Source organism: Pleurodeles waltl, chromosome 5 (genome assembly GCF_031143425.1).
Source record: "Pleurodeles waltl isolate 20211129_DDA chromosome 5, aPleWal1.hap1.20221129, whole genome shotgun sequence".
NCBI lineage: Eukaryota > Metazoa > Chordata > Amphibia > Caudata > Salamandridae > Pleurodeles > Pleurodeles waltl.
Genome location: NC_090444.1, coordinates 1,369,098,157 through 1,369,121,819, shown reverse-complemented (window position 1 = coordinate 1,369,121,819; position 23,663 = coordinate 1,369,098,157). Strand labels below are relative to the sequence as shown.

General features: G+C 49.1%; 1 protein-coding gene across 1 annotated transcript in view; it reads left to right on the top strand.

Annotated features, from left to right (window-relative positions):
* The window catches only part of TTK (TTK protein kinase), a 338,680-nt gene extending 332,304 nt beyond the window's left edge, over positions 1-6,376 (top strand). The window contains exon 22 of the mRNA XM_069235624.1: positions 5,787-6,376. Coding sequence (XP_069091725.1) covers positions 5,787-5,876 — 90 coding nt within the window. The 3' untranslated portion in view covers positions 5,877-6,376. The remainder of the gene's footprint in view (positions 1-5,786) is intronic.
* Positions 6,377-23,663: the final 17,287 nt, after the last annotated feature.

Sequence of the window (23,663 nt, the reverse complement as noted above, 5' to 3'; positions counted from 1 at the left end):
CCTACTCCAAGAAACACACACAAAGTCTATTAAAGATAACAAATTCTACTCCCCTGGGTATCCAATATCCTAATCTCTCCAGCATTAGACAAGAAGAACAGAGCTATCACCCTATTTTCCAAAAACTCCAACTCAAGAGAATATCACACACATCAGGGCCGATGGTTGATCACTGCAATCTCGAGGAAGAATAAGGATCTAGCCATTGTTAACATTTACGCCTCAAATGACAACTCTGTGGACTTTTGGAAGGACCTAGACAAACATATCCCTGAAATCCCTGAGAACTTCAGCATAGTGGTAGGGTGCGACTTCAATCTCCCAGTGGATGGAAATCTCGACAGAATTTCCACTCATAAATTCAGTTGAAGCAGATCTTACACCCAGATGAACTTATTCTGCATAAATAACACTCTAGTCGATAAATGGAGGTTAACTCATCCATTAGGTAGTGACTAGTCCTTTTTCTCCACACCACATCATACCTTCACGAGGATCGACTACATATTAGTAAACAAATCACTTCTCTCTCTCATCTGCAGCACAAATATCTAGGCGCTCTGTCAGTTAATTTCTTTCCATGATAGCCAGCCCGATCTGGAGAAGAGCTACCTCGTCAGTCACATTTTGACTGAGGTTTTTTTGTGTTGTCAATTCTAGCTCTGCGGCACCTGTCCTCTTCTTGTGACGGACCTGCCTCTTGAAAGCTTATTGCGCCTTGAGCCTAGTCACGACCCCAAGTCTTGCTCCGACTGCCGCGCCATGAACACGAAGGCCTTGACGGAGAGAACCCTCAATCTCCTGGTGGCTCGGCGTGCAATGCTGCGAAGTTCGAGCTCCCAGTTGAGCGGAAGGTGTAATGAGCAATCAGAGCCTGAGATCCCCATTGCATTCCAAGTTGTGAGGAACTGGATGAAGCCAGTGGACTGAGTACTTCTCCAGATACAGGTATGCTTTCTTTCCCTACTGTGGCTACGCAGGAGGGAGTGTCTTTCGCCATGGTGGTGCTGAGGTCCTTGACCGTCAGTTATCCTCCGTGGCAGTCAACACTGTCTTGACAGAGGTGCTGTAACCAGGAGTCTTCCCCTTAAAACTGCAACTCCCATTCAATGAAGCCCTCACTGATGTCCTTCTGGGAACATGGTCCAAGCCCGTCACAGGAGCTTCTTTGACTAGGACTATTACCCGTCAACACCGCCCGCTGCAAGGTTTCCAAACTTCCTCACCCAACATTCAGCTTCAGAGGTCTAAGTCTCTACTGCATATGTAAATCCTGGTGCATTCCCTACTGCACCCTGAACAGGGAATCCGAGGGGCTGAAACACTACATGCCTCTTTAGCCAAAACTCCCACGCTTCGTGGGGGACAGTTGCACAGGTGATGCCAACAGCCTGGCGGAGGCCCGGGCAGTGCTCTCCCAGGCTGTTGCCAGCAGGAGAGATCCAGCAAAGTTCACCATCCACTGGACTTGACTCAACTGACTCACTGGGCAGAGTTGTTTCATCGGTGATGGCCTTGAGGTGCACACCTGGTTGAGAACAACTGGCTTTATAGGGGATATCCAACCATCTCTGATGGACATGCCCTTGGATGGCTCCCATCTCTTTGGGGAAGAGGCGGATTTGGTGCTTGATCTCTTTGACAGTCTGGCTACGACCAGGGCCTTGGGCCTTTCTATGGTCCCACGCCACTCACAATCTGCTTTTCACACCTTTTGAGGCTACAGAAGGGGCTTCCAACTGCACCAATACTTTCCCAGCCACCGCAACGTGTATGCTTCCCAGCCTCCGTGTGGCTGAGGGTGCAGGTCCCACAGACCTTTGTGGGTAGAGAAACAAGCGGCCAGGTCAGTCCTCCAGCCCCCTCCACCTTCTCTAGCAGCCGCAGCCTCCAAACCCTCCTAATCTGCCCTCATTCCACCATGGACATCCAGTTGGCTTCAGACTTCAACTTCACTTGCTCCCCTATCCATAACATCAGACAGGTGGGTTTTGCAGATTGTCCAAATGGGCTAATCCCTCCCCTTCGTGGCTAACACAATGCCCCCCACCACCATGCCACCATCTTACAACAGGCTGACAGAGGATCATCTGTCCCTTTTCTGCCAGGAAATTATGGCTCTGTTGGCCAAGGGAGCCCTAGAGAGGGTGTAGACGGCAGAAGTGGATCGTGGTTGCTATTCCCACTACTTTCTGGTCCCAAAGTAGGGTGGAGGCTTCATCCCATCTTAGACCTACGGCCCCTCAGCTGCTGCCTCAAGGAGTTAAAAATTACATGACCTCAGGTCGTGACTGCCCTGGACCCATGAGATTGGATGGTAGTGTTGGACTTGCAGGACACACATTTCCATAATTCCTCTTCTGCCTGCCCACGGGTGTTTTCTGAATTCATGGTAGGCCACAAGCATTTTTAATTTGCTGTGCTCCCTTTCAGCCTTACCAGCGCCCCTTGGGTGTTCACCAAGATGATGGGTGGTTGCTGCTCATCTGCAGAAATTAGGGGTGCCAGCTTTCCCCTATCTGTAGTGGCTGTTGAAAGCAAGCTTGCCACAAGTCTCCCACCTGCAAACCTCTTGCATCCGCTGGGGTTCACTATCAACATGCAGAAATCACAACTAATTCCATCTCAGACGCTCCCATTTATCTGAACTGTTCTGGACAAAGTGCAGTTTCAGGCATATCCTCCCGAACGGCGAGTCCAGGATATTCAGGTTATGATACTGATGTTTCAGCCTCTATCCTGGATTTTAGTGAAACAGACCCTGAGGCTGTTAGGGTTCATGGCGTCCTGCATCCTGCTAGTGACGCATGCCTGCTGGCATATGCGGGCTCTGCAGTGGGACCTGATGTTCTAATGGGCACCTCATCAAGGGAGTCTCTCTGACATGGTCCAGATCTGAGAGGGAACTGCAAAAGATCTGCACTAGAGTTTATTGAACCACGATTGGGTCATCGGCAGACCCTCTCCCTTCTCCAACCAAATCTATCAGTAGTGACAGATGCGTCACTCCTGGGATGTGCTGCCATGTGGAAGAGGTGGATATTAGAGGAGTCTGGTCTCTGGCAGAATCGAGACTCCGAATCAGTCTGCTGGACATCAGACAAATCCGATTGGCATTGAAAGACTTTTTACACTCTATCACGGAAAGGCTAGTGCAGGTGTTCATGGACAACACCACCTCCATGTGGTACTGCAGCAAACAGGGTGGGATGGAGTTGTGGACCTTTTGTCAAGAGGTCCTGCATCTCTGGCTATGGCTGGAACATCAGGGCATATCCCTGGTGGTTCAGCACCTGGTGGGTTCTCTGAAAGCAAGAGCAGACGTACTTAGCCAAAGATTCCTAGCATATCATGAATAACGTCTCCTTTCAGAGGTGGCACACGGTCTCTTTCAGCAGTGGGGAGAGCTTTGGTTAGATCTTTTCACCTCCGCCAACTATGCGCAGTGTCAGCAGTTTTGCTCACTGAAGTTTCCAAGGCGGCTCTCACTCTGCAACACTTTTTGACTCAAGTGGAGCATAGCTTCTGTACGCCTTTCTACCCATGCCACTCCTGCCCAGAGTTTTCAAGAAGACAGTGACCGGATCCAAGTCATCCTTGTGGCTCTGGTCTATGCCTGGAGTCTGCTATCATGAGCTATTGAGCATGGTCATCGATCCTCTGACCAGGCTACCCTTTCAGGAGGATTTTCTCTCGCAGCAGCAGGGGAGGGTCCACCATCCAAACCTCTCCAGTCTTCGCCTTCCTGCGTGGAGATTGAGTGTTGGCCGGTAATACATTTTCGATCTTCCTCCCGAAGTCTGTGATGTCATATTGGCAGCCAGGCATCCCTCCAACAAGATTGCATATGCCTGCCATTGGAAAAAAATTGTGGCATGGTGTGCAAAAAACAAGTTGAACCCCTTTCTGCCCCCCTTTATCAGGTTCTCCTTTTTGTTCTTTCTTTTACCCAAGAGAGATCAGCCTGGGCACTCACAAAGGCTATCTTTCTGCTATTTCTGCCTTTCTGTGATTACCTGACCAGCCATTCCTCTTCAAGTCTTTTATTGTAAATATGTTTCTAGAAGGTCTTGTTCATCTCTTTCCTCCTTAACCATTTAGCATACTTCAGTGGGACCTTAATCTTCTGTTAACTTTTTCGATGTGGGCTCCTTTTGAGGCTCTTCATACACATGCCCCCAGGCTCCTTACAATCAAACCAGCCTTCCTTGTGGCTATTACATCTCCCTGAAGAGTAAGTGAGTTTCAGGCTTTATCATCCAAGCCTCCGTACCTCTGCATCCAACATGAAAAACTGGTGTTTCGCACTAGAGCTGCATTTCTCCCGAAACTGGTCACTCCATTTCACGAATGTCAGTCCATCATTTTGCCTACTTTTTATGCCCCCTCCACATTCCTCTAAAGAAAAGAAGCAACTCCACCGTCTAGACCCAAAAAAGGGTTGTCTTTTTTCCTTCGCTACACAAGAGTTCCAGGTGGACAAACTGCTTTTCGTAGGTTATGTTAGAGGGAAGAAAGAATGGACTGTGCAGAAGCAGACCATCTCCAGATGGGTCGTTCTTTAGCCTTAGAGTCCGCTGTAGCGGGCTATATCGGCCATTGAAGGCCTGCTTCAACATTAAAGCCCGAGTCAAATGTGGGGGCCTTTAACAAGGGAGCAGGACTTTAATGCCGATGTAGCCCAGCTATAGAGGGCTATAAGGCTATTAGAACATTCTGCCACTAGAGGGCAGAATGTTCTAACAAATAAAACAGAGGCCTCACGGAGCCCCAGGGGATTGAAATCCCCTTAAGCTCCACGAGGCCCTTGTTCACAACAACAGCTGTTAACAAAAACATTGGAATATTGGAGCTCCTGGCTTCTACTGGCCATTAGAAGCTCTGAGCACTCCATTGTTTTCAGTGGAGCTCCCAACATTCCAATGCTCTAATCTGCATTAAGATCTGCACACTGGCCAAAAAGCAACCTCCTGAAACCTTGTGAGCTCATTCCACAAGAGCTTAAGCTGCGACCACTGCGTTAGCGTGCAGAGTTCTGGTCCTGGATATCTGCCTGGCAGCAATGTGGGCCTCTTTGCACACATTCACAAAGCACTACTGCCTGGACAGTCATGTCTGTCAGGATGGTCACTTAGCTGTTTGGTCCTGCAGGATTTCCTTATTTCAAATTGGTCTACGGACCTACCTCCGGGGATGGTATTGCTCGGGTATCTATTCTAAGATAATTAATCTGCGGCTAGAAGTCTCTGCCCGATGAACAAGTCCTTCGGTAATGCCTTATCTGGTAGAGACTACATATAGCCACAGTTTCCTCACCCCACCCTTCTTGCTGTGCGAACAGATTTCTAGGGACAGGGTTGCTCCCTTTCAGGGCCCTCGTTTTCTACACCAGTGGTCAATGTTCCTCATGTTTCTGCACTTCTGGCGTAGAAAATCATGAAAAGAAACTGATGTCAGCGCCCTAGGTGGTGTCTACATAGATGCCACTGACGTCAATTCAGGCGTGGCCAACTACGCACACAAAGCCAAACTATGCCACCTACCAGCACGCAGGGTTAAAGCTCACGGAAAATCTTCCAGATCTAGTCTGATGCCTGGGAAAATTCTAAGGTATGGAGTCTGCGCTTAGATATAGTCTCTACCAGATAAGGCATTACTTAAAGGTAAGTAATGTATTTAATTTGGTTCTATTTTCCTTGATGGAGTATCTCTCTGATTTTAGTGGAGTTTTCTATTAATGTTTCTGCTCATTTAGTTAGCTAAATATCGTCTTTTTATTTTTTTAGACTTTGTATGAACAGTGTGACAGTGGCAGAAGTCTTGATGTAGCAGCCTTTGCCAAACCAGTTGTCCAGAAGCCATGGACAATGAAATAACTGACCCATTTGTTAACAATGCTGTTTTGAAGATGAACAAGCACTGACATTATTTTAGTGTATTAAGTTTTGCAGATTTACGTGAAGGTGTATAATACAGTATTTTTCAATTTTTAGTGAAAAAAAAGTTAATATTTGATGAAAAAATAATGTGTCTCATTCCTTCATATTTATGTCTGAGAAAAGAAATAGATACTGATATTTGTATTATTTGTAAAGCAAGTTATTTCCATATATGTAAATTGTATTCTTCCTCCCTTTTTAGGAACAATGTAAATTGTATTTGTCACTGTTTGTAAAAAGATTTTTATGCCAGTTTGTGAAACTGATTGTCTACCTTCTTTGACCGGAACTATTATATCAAGATAACCTTCCAATAAAGTGAACTACTTTGGGAGTAAAAAGATTTTTAAGTGATCTGTTTTTTGTTGTATTTAGTAAGGTATTGATAGTGATAAATGTATTATGTCCACCAATAAAATTGTAGTTATGAAGCTTTATACTTATTGTCATTCTAATAATTACTTCTAACTGCAGATCCCTAGTCTGTTTATTACTCTCAGGGAAAGACTGCATTCAGAATCATTTCATAGCGCTCTTATGTCTATAAGACGTCTGGCTTCTTCTCTTCCAGGGGATCCTCATCAATAGCACTGAATATTCCCGCTCTCGGACTCCGAAACAAAAAACACACACACAATATGTAGCGCATAAAAAAATTTCTGTGATTTAAAAAAAACCTATAGATAAGACATACATGCAGCTTATATTAAAAGGTTAAAAATGTCTGATTTCTGTTAAGTTTTCTTTTAATGACTGTCTGTAAATCAGAAAATAGGAGACCTAGAGCGCAATACTATGTTTTATTGAAGAGAAAACTATAATGAAAAACAAAGACATTTTTAGCCAATAAAAGTCACTGTTGAGGCATGGTCAATCGACGTTGAGGCAATCCAGAACGTCGACGGCAGGTTCACCGTTGACTAATCCGGCGCCACACAACAGTTCGATGGCACAAGATTCGACCTCAAGACCTATCCCCCATCGCTTGACGTCAACACCGCCTACAGTGGGTCTGATATACCCATCAAGCACTATTGAAGTCAAGTCAACTAAGACATCAGCAGGATAGACCCAGATCAATGCTGCATCCAAGATTCTCGACATCGAGAAGTAGATCTGTTTACTCAGAGATTGTCTCCAAACATGCAGAGATAGCTCCAGGGGGAGATACGTCTCCAATACGACCTTTACATCTCCCTCTACAACATTTGACTCCAGGTTCAGTCTATTTATGAACCTATTCAACATCCAGACATGCACCTATGCCTGCATGTACGCCATCACCTGTCCCTAGGATGCCACGCAGGTCCACACAGGCATAGTTCACCAAGTAGAGAGGACCACAATCTCTCAGATCACCATCTAGATCTATGCATGGAAGATCTTATTCCAGATTATGTCACTACTACCGCTCCAGGTCTCGACGAAGGAATAGATTACTTTCTTGGTCTTCAACTTCTCGTTCATCAATAAGGGGGTTCTGACTCCCCTCCAGCTAGAGTCTCTACTGTGAACGTCCTGGTTACATTCAATGATGTGATCAGAGGAGCAACAAAGTTAAACATAGACCTTGCAATGCCTGTGTCTACATAGTCTGTGATTTTTTTTTTAAACTCTCCATCACAGGTCTTCCTCCAGACCACTAATTCCTCCAGTCCCTGGCCTTCTTGAACCTGCCACGCAGACTTTTCTCACTCCAGCGTCTGTTCGAGTTGCCCCATCGAGGTGCCAGAAAAAATGTAAGGCACCTGATCACCTCTGATCAGATCTTCCCCAGATTTGGTGATTGTAGCAGCTGCAAAAAAGACCCATGCCAGTGCCTCATCCTCAACAGCACCACTGGATAAAGACAGCGATTAGATGGGGAAGAAAATGTGTAACACCTCTGCATCATACATGAATGTCACCAATTGGGGGTGGGGGGAGGGGCGATGGCCTGGCCGTCTGTCATGGCAGATGCATAATACACTAGCTCCGCATCAGCCGGACGTAAATCCTGCACTCATCACCCCTTTGGGGCCCTGCTGCTGGTCTCCACTCAGTTGCAGAGGAAAGTGGAGTAATAGGGGAGACAAACCTTGCCCAGCGACACAGGAATGAGCCGGTGAATGGATGCAGCGGAGGAGCTGTGGAGGCCTTCGCCAGGCAGGCAACTAGCATGCTGGGTGAGCATGAATGGTGGAGGCCCTGCCAGAGAGAACGCGGCTAACCACCCAGTCGAGGACACCCGCAGGCCCGGCGGGCTGAGGCACAGAAGCGGTGAGAGAGGGTTACTGAGTGGGTGACAGTGTCCCACGGCACCATAGCAGTGGTGAGCGCCAGGGAAGCAGTCGACTGAGAAGCAGAACAGCACCGGCCTCTCCCTTGCTGGGAGAGCTTGGACTAGCAGAGGGCGTACTACTGTTGTAATAAACAGATGAGCATTACTCTATATCGCCCTCCACAGCCACGGCAGATGAGAGGCTGGAAAAATATGACATGGGACCCTGAAAATGCAGGGAGCCGTCCGAGATAATGGTTACCTGACACACACACACACACACACACACACACACACACACACACACACACACACACACCCACCCACACCCCTCCACTTGTGAGGGGAATATGAATCAGTGAACGGGGCGGCCAACATTGGTGGCAAGCGGCCGCCCCACCTTCCAGATTGGAGAGGTGGCGCACAACAGTTGCAGGGGTCTGGAACCCAGCCAAACCAATTCCTAGACTACTCCCCAATCAAGCCCAGCCACCCGATGCAAGACACTTGGCGCTACAAGCTGTGACAGTAATTGAGGAGGGCAGTGGACTCACTGGTGGCCTTGACTGTGGACCCTGCACACCTGGCCCCTCTGCCTTGATTACCTGTGGCCGAAGGCCCTTTGTGAATAGTTACCCTAACTGACCCAAAAAGGACCGGACTGGGGGCCCTTCTGGGTGTTCCCAGCTACCCCACAGATGACTACCAAGGGCAGACAAAGGGCCAAATCACAAAGACAGCAGCAGGTGAGCTGGATGGTCCATCCACTTATGATGGAACCAGTCCCTGTCGGGGATCCTCAGTATGCCACCCTAGAAACCACCCTGGATAAGATTTTGGGGGGCATTAAAGACTGTAGGGAAATGTCCTTTTTGCCAAAGATCCCTCCACCCCACCCCACCCCTCCACACACACACACACACACACACACTTTTTGCCTGATATTGATGCCAACTTGACTGAGTGTACTGGGATCCTGTTAACCAGGCCCCAGCACCAGTGTTCTTTCCCCAAAACTGTACCTTTGTTTCCACAATTGGCACACCCCCAGCACACAGTTAAGTCCCTTGTAAGAGGTGCCCGTGGTAACCAGGTCCCTGTAGCTAGGGAAGGTCCCCAACGGCTGCAGCGTATATTATGCAACCCTAGGGGACCCCTCACCAAGCACAAGCACACTGCATTTGCAGCTTGTGTGTGCTGGTGGAGAGAAAAAGACAGTCGACATGGCATACCTCCCAGGGTGCCTTTCCCACAAACCACTGCCTGTGGCATAGGTAAGTTACCGCTCTAGCAGGCCTTGCAGCCCTAAGGCAGGGTGCACTGGGCCACAGGTGATGGCATAGCTGCATGAGCAATATGCCCCTGCAGTGTTCGTCTATTCTTAGACATTGTAAGTGTAGTGTGGCCACATTGAGTATATGGTCTGGGAGTTTATCATTACTAACTCCACAGCTCCATAATGGCTTCATTGAGTGCTGGTGAGTTTGGTATCAAACTTCTCAGCACAATAAACCCACACTGATGCCAGTGTGGGATTTATTGACAAATGCACCCAGAGGGCATCTTAGAGATGTTAGCCAAACTGCTATTGCAGGACTGACCAGTTTGCTACTTTCAGGCAAGTTTCTGACCACATGGGGTGAGAGCCTTTGTGCACTTGTGGCCAGAAACGAAGCCTATCCTGGGTGGAGGTGCTACTGCCCTCTGACCCCTGTAACGCCCCTAAATACAGGATTTAAGGGCTGCCCCGGTTCGTCAGATTCTTGGCAACCTCATAAGAAACCCCAGAAGAGAAGACAGAAGACGAAAACTGACTTGGCCCCAGCCCTACCAGCCTGTCTCCAGCTTTGCAAGCCTACAAAAGAAAGTGACACACGCATCCTGCGGGTCCAGCGACCTCTGCCAAGCCCCCCACAGGACTGCCTGCATCACAGAGGACCAAGAACTCCTGTGGACAGTGGCCCTGTCCAAGAGAAAACCACACCTAAGGGCTCTAGCCTCCCCAGATCTACAAGTCCAGACCACTCTACACCCGATGCCCGTGCCTAGGTGGCCTAACTGACTAGACAGTGCCCACCTTGAGTTGACCCCTCCACGACTATGCCTGCAGAGGGAATACCGAGGACCCCCCCGTCCGTGACTGCTTTGGGCAAAGAAAACAATTTGTGTATGAAAGAACACATTTTAAGTAACTGCTTCAAAGAAAAGTAGCATCAATATCTGGTAGACCTAGGTCCAGTTTCTCCCCAAGAATTGGGAAGGAAGGCAGACCACTGGGTTAAGACTAGGGTAACCAAGATTTCCACTGGGCATGTGTGAGGTGAATGGCTGTTGGGTGTCTGAGTGCTTGTGTTTGTGTCCTTTAGGAGGGGGGCCAGACACATTGGGAGAGGACACAGGGGACACGTGGATGGGTGTTGTGGAGGTGTCTGCTAATGAGGTGTATGTGCTACTTGGTGTGGTGATGCTGGTGGTGGATGTTGATGTTGGGCATGCAGGTGTGAGTGTGGAAGTGACTGGGAGGGAGGAGGAGTAGGAGAGGGAGACAGTGGAGGCAGTGGATGTTGTCATGTCTGCCACCATAGGGTGTTTGCGTGAGTGCTTGCGGGATGAAATGTGGGGCTTGTGTTTGCCTGTGCCACTCTTGGGTGTTGTCTTGTGTGCATGCTGGTCTGTATGTGTGCCTGGGATGGGGTTGAAGAGAATGGGAGGGGGAACAGTAGAAACAGGGACAATGGCTGCCATCAGAGAGGAGGCCAGAGCCTGAATCGATCTGTGTTGGGCCGCCAATCCACTGTGAATGACCTCCAGGAATCCATTGCATTGCTGAATATGGGATGCCAACCCCTGGATGGCATTCACAATGGTTGATTGCCCTACAGAGATAGATCTCAGGATGCCAATAGCCTCCTCACTCAGGGCAGCAGGGCTCACCGGGGCAGGGCCTGAGGTGCCTTGGGCAAAGGAGATGCCCACCCTCCTGGGTCAGCGGGCACGGGCAACTCGCTGAGGGGCTACTGGGAAGGCGGTGCTGGTACAGGGTGGAGGCTGTACCTGCAGCTGGGGTGGTCACAGAGGTGTCTGCCACCACCAGGGAGCTTCCATCGGAGGAGGTATCAGTGTGTTTTCTCCTCTAGTCTCTGCCGTGGTGCTCCCCTCGCCCTCAGTCCCACTGGTTCCCTCGGCGTCAGTGGAATCTGCCTCCTGGGTCCTGTTGGATGCTGCACCCCCTGTCACCGGTGCCCCTGCTCCTCCGCCAGATGATGCTAATGCACACAAGGACAGGATGACAAAAAAAGAAAGGGGGGTGGCAAAGGATACATTGGGTCAATGACTGCACCAACACCACTATTGGCAGCAACATTATCGTCACACACAGGGAACCGACTTAAGCGCTATGCATTTTGCTACCAGAGATATGGCTAGTCACTAAGGCAAGATGAGGACCACACACCACCAACTGCAGCACTCCTGGGCCCCATGAAGCCCTGGCTGTAATGCACTGCTTACAAGCTAGGTTACCTGTATTTGCCATACACCCATTACCCTTCAGATGACCCACACTTCAATGTCTGGCCCGGCCTTTGGGGCACCCACTAACACACATCCACCACCCGGACACCACCCCACCAGCCAAAATATGTACTGATACCCACTGTACTCACCCCCTTGTGGCTGCTGTGATTGCCTCAAGAGCCCATCCAGCTCCGAGCAGGCCACCGCCAGTATTCAGGCCATCAGAGGGGTTAGGGTCAGACGGGCACCCCTTCCTCATTGGGAGGCCATCCCCAGAAGCGCTCCGCGGTCTTCCGTGCCCAGCGTCTCAGGTCCTCCCAGCAGTTCTGACAGTGGGTGCTGCGTCTGCCATAGATCCCCAGGGTCCACACGTCCTTGGCTATGGCACGCCATATTCCCTTCTTTTGATGGGCGCTGACCTGCAGAGGCAAGAAAGACAGGAGAACACCATTAGACAAACATTCCAGCCTGTCACACAAATGGCCACCATACCCGTTTCCATCACCATTTGCACACACATAGCACAGCGCACAACATGTACAACGCCACTAGACATCCCAGGGGAAAGAGGGTGACACGCCAAGAAATAAAGAAAAATATTCCTAAGTAGGCCCCCAAAAACCTGTTCAGATGGGTGGGCCCCAAGTCACATCCCAAAACAAAAGTGGGTACCAGAGTAAGACCTGGGATGCCACTAAGGCATGGTGCCACAACTGTAGACAAACAGGGCACCACACCAAGGACACTTCTTGTCCCAAAAACAAACCCCCTAGCAAATCCCAGGGTTGACCAGTGTAGCCACTGAGGATGACTCCTCAGATGAGGAGGTCCTCATAGCCTTTAACTGGAGAATGGGCTCAACAGGTGAGTTGGAGATTCCAGAGGGAAGTAGACAATTCCACTACCTACTGGTGAATGAAATCCAGGCCACTGCCCTGAGAGACACTTGTGCCAGTCACACTATTGTGCATGACAGGCTGGTGCTCTCAAACCAGTACATCCCAGGTACTTCCCAGGTGAGACTGCCAGAGTAAGGGTTAGCCCAGACAAGGTCACTAATAGGCCTGTGTCCCCTTGATTGTCTCCTTGGAAATGACTACCCAGAGTTTAGTGAGAGCCCAAAAGAGGAACTGGTCCAGTACAAGCCCTCTTAAAAAGATTCTGGAGTTACTGCCCCTGCAGTGTCTAAAGGTAGGCCCCAGAAGAGGAACAAGAGAAAACAATGTAGGAAAGGTGGGCAACGTCTAGTCAAGGTTCCAGTAAGCCAAGGAGATTCTGCTCCAGTAGGGGAGAACTCCAAAAGTGGCACTGGTAAATTCCAACCTGACCCACAAGAAGTCCTGACTAGTCAGGCAACTGTTAAGCTGAGTGGGTGGCTCCTCAGCTAACAGAAGAAAGAGTAGAAGAAAGGTGATTACTACAAGAGGTAGCAACCCCCACTCTACCACAGCAGGCACCCTGAACCCCAAAAAAGCCTGTAACTTAGCCCCTTCCCTTGTTGGTGAAGAGCCAAAGGTGTGGGGGAAGGGGATGGTTGTGTAGGAAAATGGCCCTTGTTGCAGTTACCCCACCTCCCCCCCCACACTTTTTGCCTTATAGTGATGTTGACATGACTGAAAGTGTGCTGGGACCCTGCTAACCAGGCCCCAGCACCAGTGTTCTTTTACTACAAATGTACCATTGTGTCCACAATTGGCACACCGATAAGTCCCTTGTAACAGGTACCAGTGGTACCAAGGGCCCTGTAACCAGGTAAGGTCCCTAAGGGCTGCAGCATGTGTTGTGCCACCCTCACCTAACACATGCACACTGCCATTGCAGATTGGGTGTGTTGGTGGGGAGAAAAAGGCAAAGTCGACATGGCATTCCCCTCAGGGTGCCATGCACATAAAACACTGACTGTGGCATAGGTAAGTCAACCCTCTAGCAGGCCTTAAAGCTCTATGGCAGGATGCACTATACCACAGGTGAGGGCATAGCTACATGAGCAATATGCCCCTATAGTGTCTAAGTCCGTTCTTAGACATTGTACGCACAGTGCAGCCATATTTAGTGTATGATCTGGAAGTTTGTCAAAACAAACTCTACAGTTCCATAATGGCTACACTTATTACTGGGAAGTTTGGTATCAAACTTCTCGGAATAATAAACCCACACTGATGCCAGTGTTGGATTTATTAAACAATGCACACAGAGGGCATCTTAGAGATTTTTATTTTACCCTATCCTTCACTGCAAGATTGACTGGTCTGTGCCATCCTGCCACTGCAAGCTGAGTTTCTGACCCCCTGGGTTGAGAGCCTTTGTGCTCTCTGGGGCCAGAAAAAAAATCCTGCACTGGGTGGAGTTGGTTCACACCTCTCCCCTGCAGGAACTGTTACAATGCCCCAGGGCACTCCAGCTAGTGGAGATGCCAAGCCCTCTGACAAAGCCCCACTTTTGGCAGCAAGTCCAGAGGGATAATTAGGAAAAACAAGGAGTCACCACCTCAGCCAGGATCACCTCTAAGGTGTCCAGAGCTGAAGTGACCCCCTCCTCCATCTTGGTTTGGAGGACAGGGACCAATGGGGACAGGAATGTGCTCCCCTCCTCAAAGGGAGGGACCACAAAGAGGGTGTATCCACCCTCAGGGACAGTAGCCATTGGCTACTGCCCTCTAACCCCTAAAAACACCCTGAAACTCTTGTATTTAAGGGCTCCCTGAACCAAACTAGTCAGATTCCTGATGACCTCACAAGAAGGAGGACTGCTTAGCTGAAACCCCAGCAGAGAAGGAAAGGAGACAACAACTGACTTTGCCCCAGCCCTACCGGCCTGTCTCCTGCTTCAAAGAACCTGCAGAAGAAAGGCGATGAGCCCTGAAGGTCCAGCGACCTCTGAAAAACCTCCAGAGGACTGCCTGCATCACAGAGGATCAAGAACTCCCATGGACAGTGGCCCTGGCCAAAGAAGAAACCTCTTCTAAAGGACTCTCCTACCTCACTCCAGAAGTGTGAGTCCTAACCACGCTGCACCCACGGCCCGAGTCCAGGTGGCCCAACTGACCAGAGAGGACCCCCAGGCGTTGGACACCAAGTGCCCTCCTTGAGTTGACCTCTCCACCCCTCCATGACAATGCCTGCAGAGGGAATCCCGAGGACCCCCCTGACCGCGACAGCCCTGGACGAAGATAACCGACGCCAAAGGAACCCCAGGCCTTGGAGAAATCAACACCCGGTACAGCGACGATCAACAGGTGGCCCTCTTGCCCGTCCAACCAATGGTGTGCTCCAAACCCCCCTCCCCCCGGACCGCGCTTGCAGCGCCTGGGTGACCCCCCCCAGGATCCCCTCATAGTTTCATTGGCAACCCAACACCCTGTTTGCACCCTGCACCTGGCCGCCCCAGTGCCACTGAGGATATGGGATTGGTGCCTACTTGAGGACCCTTCAGTGCTCCTCTAATCCTCCCTCTGCCCTCCGAGCCGCAGGTATTTTACCTGGTGGCAGACCAAGTTCCCAGTACCCCGTGGCTCCATAGGAGCCCACATTAAAATTTCTCAACTTTGACCTCTGCACCCAGCCGGCCCTGTGTTGCTGGTGGTGGGTGTTTGTGGTTGACTTGAACCCCCCAATGGTGGTCTACCTATAACCCGAGACTGGAACTGGAAGTCGTGTACTTAACTCTAAAGGTGTATATCTGATAGAGACTTCTTGCTGCAGATTCCTTATCTTAGAATTCCCTGCCATCAGCTTCGAATCTGGAATTTTTCTGCTGGGCAGTACCCTGCGCACACCGTCGGATGGTGCCGTTCAGATCCGCGTGCATTGTCCGGCTCTGTGTGGCGTTGTCCGCGTCATTGGAGCCATCTGACACGTCACGGTCTTCTATATAGGCACCACCCCAGTACACGTACATCAGTTTTCTTCCTTCCACGCTGGTTAAGCGTAGATCCGGGAAGAGCTACCCTTTTTCTTCGATTTTGTTGAGGTTTTTTGATTGATTGAGATGTCTTTGAGAAAGACAGGATTCAAGCCGTCTGGTGATGTCATTGCACCATGTCAGTCACGGATCCACACCGAGTGTGTCTCTGGTGTCTGGAGAAGGACCACGATTTGATGTTGTGTTCCGACTGTCGGCCATGGCTCGGATGACCTTGATCTCTCAAGCTTCTAGCGGCCCGATAGCTGTTTTCGTTCGGTGCGACTCCGAGGATATCACGGTCCCGCAGTAGGAGGTGGTTGCGTTACCGCTCCCGGAGCCCCAAGTCCTTTACCTCGCATTCGAGGTCATTGGGGTACTCAGGTAAGAGGCACAAAAAGAAGTCCAAGCGGACTTCGACTTCGCCACACCCATCGAGGCATCTAGGGAACGTGGACGTTCTGCGTGCAATTCCGTCACCAGGATCAACTCTGCGTCTTCCCCCTTTTCTGAGGACCAAAGCGACCCCCAATCAAATTAAAGAATTTTACGAGGCTATGCGCCTTGTTTTTGGGCGAGCTGCACCCTCCGGTGGGTCTTCAGGCCCCGAGGGGTCAGCAGGAGCCCCATCGGATTCGACATCGGCGGCTTCGGCCTTGGTGCCGTTGGGAACCCCGGGATTCAATAGCGGATCTGGACTGTGGGTGGTTGTAGCCCATCCTCATTCCGGATGATCCAGACCCGGAACAAAGTCGTACGAGTCTTATTCTGAACAGCAAGGCACAGGAGAGGAGTGGAAGGGGTCTGAGGACCATTTAGAGTGTGAACTGGAGCATGAACAAGACTCGTATGAGGATCTAGGGGAGGCCAGTGGACTGGATACTTCTCCAGATACTGGCATGCGCTCTCCTCCCAATGTGGCTACGGAGGAAGTGGCTTCTTATACCATGGTGGTGCGTAGGGCAGCTGAGGACTTGGACCTAGACTTGTCTACGGGTGTGACTACATCAGAGCTGATGTTGCCCTTCAATGAAGCCCTAATGGATGTCCTTCTGGATTACATCAACAGTGGCCCTTAGTCGCCATGCCTGGCTACGTTCTACTGGCTTTTCAGGGGATGTCCAGTCGAGTTTGATGGACATGCCTTTTGATGACTCTCGCCTTTTTGATGAGAAGGCAGACTGCGCTTGAGGTTCTAGGATTCTTGAGCTACGGCAAGATCCTCGGGCCTCTCTGCGCCAGGTCATCAGCAGTCTGTCTTCCGTCCCTTTCGAGGCTTCGGAAGGGACGCAGTACCATGCCAGCCACAAGTTAACCACCGTCCTCCGGCTTCACAACATCCTATGTGAGGATGAGGTTGTGGTACCGTCAGACCCAGAGGGTCTGGCTAGAGGTCGGCCACCACAAAGCCCCCCTCAACAACCCCCAAGCCCTCTTAGTGTAGTTCTGCAAGACCATGTCCGTCCAGTTCAAGGGAGGATTCAGTTTCATCTCCCTCACTGGCAATCCATCACATCGGACAAATTGGTCTTGCAGATCATACGGAAGGGCTATTCCCTCCCCTTCCAGTCTTTCCCTCCTTCTATCCCTCTGATAAAAGAACGTCTGATGGAAGATCATTTGGTTTTGCTCCGTGGGGAAGTTACGGCTCTCTTGGTCAAGGGAGCTTTGGAAAGGGTCCTGATGTCAGAAGTAGGCAGTGGTTGTTATTCCCTCTACTTTCTGATTCCCAAAAAGAACAAGGGCCTTCTCCCTATCCTGGATTTAAGGGACATCCGTCTTTTCTCAAAAAGGAGAAATTCAAGATGCTCACTCTTGCTCAGGTCTTGTCTGCCCTAGACGAGGAAGACTGGATGGTAGTGTTGGACTTGAAGTATGCGTATTTTCACATCCCCATCCTGCCCGCCCACAGGCGTTACTTGTGGCTCAAGGTGGGCCACGAGCATTTTCAGTTTACCGTGCTCCCTTTCGGTCTCACCAGTGCCCCTCGGGTGTTCACAGTGGTGGCAGCTCATCTGCGCAGGTTAGGGATTTGAGTCTTCCTCTTCCTAGACGATTGGCTGTTGAAGGCTCAGACGCCACAGTTTCTCGTCACCCACTTCCAGATGACGGTGAACCTCCTGCATTTGCTGGGGTTCACTATGAATGTGCCAAAGTCACACCTGACTCCCTCTCAGAAGCTCACTTTCATCGGAGCTGTTCTGGACACAGTGCAGTATCGGGCCTATCCTCCTGAGCAGTTAGTCCAAGATATTCAGGTTATGATACTGATGTTTCAGCCTCTAACCTGGATTTCGGTGAGACACTCTGAGGCTGTTGGGACTCATGGCTTCCTGCATCCTATTGATCAAGCATGCCAGATGGCATATGAGGGCTCTGCAGTGGGACCTGAAGTTCCAATGGGCACAGCATCAGGGAAATCTTACCAACATGGTTCAGATCTCTGAGGGAACTGCAAAGAATCTGCAGTGGTGGTTAGTGAACTACGATTGGGTCAAATGCAGACTCCTCTCCCTTCCCCAACCAGGTCTCACAGTAGTGACAGATGCGTCACTTCTGGGAGAAGTGGAGATCAGGGGTCTCTGGTCTCCGGCGGAATCCGTGCTCGATATCAACTTGTTGGAGCTTTGGGCAATCCGACTAGCATTAAAGGCATTTCTTCCTGTTGTGAAAGGGAAGGTAGTGCAGGTGTTCACGGACAGCACTACTGCGATGTGGTACTGCCACAAGCAGGGCGGTGTCTGATTGTTGACTCTGTCAAGAGGCTCTACGTCTCTGGACATGGCTGGAACATCAGGGCATAACCCTGGTGGTTCAACACCTGGCAGGTTCTCTGAATGCCAGGGCGGACAAACTCAGCTAGCAATGCTTAGCGGATCACAAATGGTATCTCCATCCGGAGGTGGCGCAAGGACTCTTTTAGCAGTGGGGAGAGCATTGGTTAGATCTGTTCACCTCCGCAGAGAACGTGCAATGTCAGCAGTATTGCATGTTGGAGTTTCCAGGGCGGCTATCGCTGGGCGATGCTTTTCGTCGCAAGTGGAGTTTAGGTCTCCTGTACGCCTTACCGCCCATACCACTTCTGCCCAGAGTTCTCAAGAAAATCAAGAACGACCGGGCCCAAGTAAGCCTAGTGGCTCCAGATTGGGCAACAAGAGTCTGTTATCCAGAGCTTCTCAAAATGAGCATCAGTCCTCCAATCTGGTTGCCTCTTCGGGAGGATCATCTGTCGCAGCAGCAGGGGAAGGTTCTCCACCCAAAACTGTCAACTCTGCAGCTTCATGCATGGAGATTGGGCGGTGACAGTTGATGGATTAGGACCTCCCTCCAGAGGTCTGTGATGTCATTCTGGCAGCCAGGCATCCCTCTATTAAGTTGATTTACGCCTGCCTTTGGAAACTTTTTGTATCATATTGTACAGTCTTATCTTTCTCATATCCTTCTGTTTATTCTGTCACTCACCCAACAGGGTTCCTCTTTAGGGACTCTTGAGGGCTATCTTTCTGCCATATCGGCTTTTCTTCGCTTGCCCGATCAACTATCTTTGTTTCAGTCTCCGATTGTACAGAGATTCTTAAGAGGGCTTTTACATATTTTTCAACCTACGCCTTTTGTTATGCCCCAGTGGGACAGTAATCTAGTGCTCACTTTTCTAATGTGTGCTCCTTTTGAGCCTTTTCATAACTGACTTCTCCAGCTGCTCACTATCAAAACAGCCATCTTTGTGGCGATCGCATCTGCCAGGAGAGTGAGGGAGATGCAGGCTTTATCATCAAAACCACTGTATCTCACACTATATCCTGATATGGTAGTCCTCAGAACTCGTGCCTCTTTCCTCCCCAAGGTGGTGACCCCTTTTCATCTGGGTCAAAATATCACCCTGCCCACCTTCTTTGCTCCACCACATCCCTCGAAAGAAGAGGAGTCTCGCCATCAGCTGGACCCAAAAATAGCATTATCGTTCAACCTTGACTGTACAAATGAGTTCCGGGTGGACGAACAACTTTGTGGGGTACATTGGTGCAAAGAAGGGTCGGGCAGTCCAGAAATGAACCATTTCGCGCTGGGTCGTTCTCTGCATTAAAATTTGCTATGCTTTGGCTAAGAAGCAGCCTCCAGAGGGCTTGAGAGCTCACTCTACCAGAGGGAAAGCTGCTACCACTGCGTTAGCTCGAGGTGTGGCGGTACTTGATATTTGCCAAGCGGCAACGTGGGCTTCCTTACACGTTTGTAAGACACTACTGCCTGGATAGCCAGTTGAGGAGAGAGGGGCATGTTGCTCGCTCAGTCCTCCGAAAGGACTTCCTGGTGTGAAGTATATTTTCGCAGCACACCACCAGGAGTTATATCTTGGGTATCTATTCTAAGGTAAGGAATCTGCAGCTAGAAGTCTCTTTCAGAACAACAAGTTACTTACCTTCGGTAACAAATTATCTGGTAGAGACTATATCTAGATGCAAATTCCTTACTCCCACCCAAGCCTCCCCGCTCTGCAAATATATACATTCTTTCATATTTTTTCCCTTTCACAAGGGCATGTCTTTTTACTCAATCAAAAGAAAAGTAAATAATTGTTGGTTCTTTCATGACTCTGCGCTTCTGGCGTGGGAAGTTGTGGAAAAGAACTGACGTATGCGCGCCGGGGTGGTGTCTATATAGAAGACCATGACGTCACAGACGGCTCCAATGATGCTGACAACGCCACGCAGAGCCAAACGATGCATGCGGATCCTAACTATGCCACTCAATGGCGCGCGCAGGGTTCTGCTGAGCAGAAAACGTCCGGATTCAGGGAATTCTAAGGTAAGGAATCTGCAGCTAGTCTCTACCAGATAATTTGTTGCTGAAGGTAAGTAACTTGCTCTTTACTGTCTTCCCCAGGAACTGTTCTGAAAAATGCAGTGTCCCCTTTTGAAATAGATATTCTCTGTTAACTTAAAAACTGTTTTCTTTGCTAAAGTGAAACAAAGTTGCATTGATGTGTTGAGTACTTTCCTGCAACAGTAATTATTTCTGAACTGGAGCTTGTGGTGCTAGTAATAAAGTAACAAAAGAATATGTTTCTATATAAATAACCTATTGGTCTGAAGTTAAGTCATTGAGTGTGCATTTCTCTTATTGTCTGTTTGTGTACAACAAATGTTTAACACTACCCTCTGCTAAGCCTAACTCCTTGACCCCACTACCACAAATAGAGCATCAATAAAAACTATTATTGCCTCTGTCAAGCCTCTGGGCAACCCATGGACTCAGTGCATACTATATCTCACTTTGATATAGTACATACAGAGCCGGATTCCTACATCTGCTCTGCAAAATGTCTGGCTCTGTGTACTGGGCTTGATAGGAGACACATTGAACCGGCCACTGGTGGCTGCTCCCTCTCGTTTTGTTGGGCCTATTCCCTAGACCAGCCTCTAAGAAAGTTGGCTACAGATCCCTAGATTTGGCCTTGGTACTGGCCAGATGCAGGGTAGCCATGGCATGGAAGTCCCCTGTGGGCTTAAATCTGAAGGACTGGGGACAGGATGGGGCGAAATGGGCAGAGGCATGTGCTTTGGGGAGAGAGGAGGCACGGGGGTTGCGTAGGCTCCCCATTGCTCCTCTGTGGGCCGAGATGCTGGAAGTTTGAGATTCAAGGGGGTGAGAGACAGACCGAGCGACAGACGCTATAGTGCACTCACCCTAGATAGTCAGGCTCGACTCCTGAGCGGATGAGAGCCCAGATGGGGGATATACTTTACTGACACCCTAGGTATCCCCCAGCCGCACATCGCTGCCTTGTGCAAATGCAGCATTCACGGAGGTTGTGCACCCGCCACGTTCAGCTAACGTGGATACTCACTGCCACTAGGTATTACCCTGAAATGAAGCATTATCTCCCCACACTGGAAGCCTCCCCCCAACACGATATATCATGTGAATGCCTGAAATAATGAGACACATAGGTGCTATGTTTAAAGTTTATTTCATTAAATTGGAACAATATTGTACATTTGATATCTGGCATGTAATACTTCATAATACGCTGTACAGATGTATACATATTGTATGAATGGCTCTGAACTAATACCCTCACTTGATGTAGGTGTGGCCCCACTGTAGCGCACACAGTACTCCTGATTTTGTATGAGAAACTAGGACTACACCAAATGAAAATAAAGCAAGAGGTGTAATATTATTGAAAATGCTAATAAACAAAGTTGAAAAAAAATAAATAAATATGAAGGTCGCCAGTGCAACTGCATTCCTCGACGCGTGACTCCCTCTCCAGATTTAAGCAAAAACTGACAAAGGAGGACCAACAAGATTTTCTGGAAATCTTAGAAGAGGGGGGGTGGTCTAGTAACAAACCAAATCATCAGCCTCGCAGCTGATGCCTCTGACCTCTTCACTCATTGCTTGTCTAATAGCGTCACTACAAGGCATTTTTCATGGCTAATAATTGCAGGGCTAAACCCTGAAGCACAACAAAGGATATTTAACCTTCCCTTCACCAAATCGTCCCTCTTCAGCACACATGCCAATGATGAAATGGCCAGAATGAAAGTGGAGGCAGACACTCAAGGCAGTGGGGTTTGAGAACCTAAAAGACATCAGGCACAGAATCAGGCCTTATGACTGGCACCATGTTGAACAGAGGGTTCAAACAATTGGTACCACAACAACAACATACCTGGTCGCATCACTATCCTAGACGTCCAGGAAGAGGAAGGAGTGATTCCTGATCGTCTGCTACCTTGTCCAAAGGGCGGATAAAGCAATGAATCATGGCTTCCCTCTTCTCTGTCTCCGGTGGGGGAAAGCATCAACAAGCACTTAAAAGAATTACACATTATAAAAAAATGACAAATGGGTTTTGAACATTGTTCAAAATGGTTACTCAGTCAGGTTCAAATCTCCTCCACCAGTAGTACCACTAAAAGCAACATTCCATCATCTGCAAGTCCTATTACGAGAAGTAGACATGTTGCTTCAAAAAGAAGCAATAGAAGTTGTTCCACTTTCGCAATGGGGGACAGGAGGTTATTCAAGCTATTTCCTCGTCCAAAAAAAAAAAAAAAAAGGCCTGACTCAGTAATATAGATCATTATTAGACCTGCGGCTCCTGAACAAGGATGCTTGCTCTTCACCAAATTTACCCCCAACTCCATCAGGGGGACTAGATGAGCTCCATAGATCTCCAGGATGCCTATTTCCACATTCCAATTGCAAGAAAACATTGGATTTTTCTGTGCTTCAGGGTAGTGTCCAAGCACTACCAATACAAAGTATTACCCTTTGGCCTAAAATCAGCCCGCAAACTTTTTCAAAATGCATGGCTGTGGTTGCTGCACATCTGAGAAGGAAGGAAATCTTTGTCTACCCATACCTAGATGACTGGCTAATGAAGAGTGCCTCCCCAGTACTAGCACAACAGCATTATCAGATTTACCGCAACTCTGCAAAGACTGGGTCTACAGATGAACATTTAGAAATCTACACAGATACCAACTCGGAGTATTCATTATCTAGGAGCAACTCTAGATTCAAGCCACGCAAATGTGTATCCTTCAGAGGAAAGGTTATACTCGATCAACATGAAATACCTTACTCTCCTGCACTCCTCATGCATCAGTCAGACAAGTGGCATCATTACTGAGATCAATGGCCTCCTGCATCTTCTTTGTTCCCAATGCCAGGCTACACATGAGATGTCTACAACAAGCTCTGGACGATAGTGTTCTCAATTTTCCAACCAATGGGAAGACAAGATAGTTCTCACAAGGAAAGTCGAATGATCACTTCAATGGTGGAAGCAGAACCAGCATTTACAAATAGGAGTTCCTTTTCACCTGGAACATCCTACACAAACTTTCATCACAGATGCTTCCCTTCAGGGTTGGGGGAAGGGAGCTCACATGGGTCCTTTGCAAGTTCAGGGCTTGTGGTCGGACAAGGAACAACTTTATCACATAAACATGCTGGAACTCCATCTAGCATTGAAATTTCTCTATCTATGCATACAAGCGAACTCTGTGCCTGTTAAACGGACACCACCACCACAA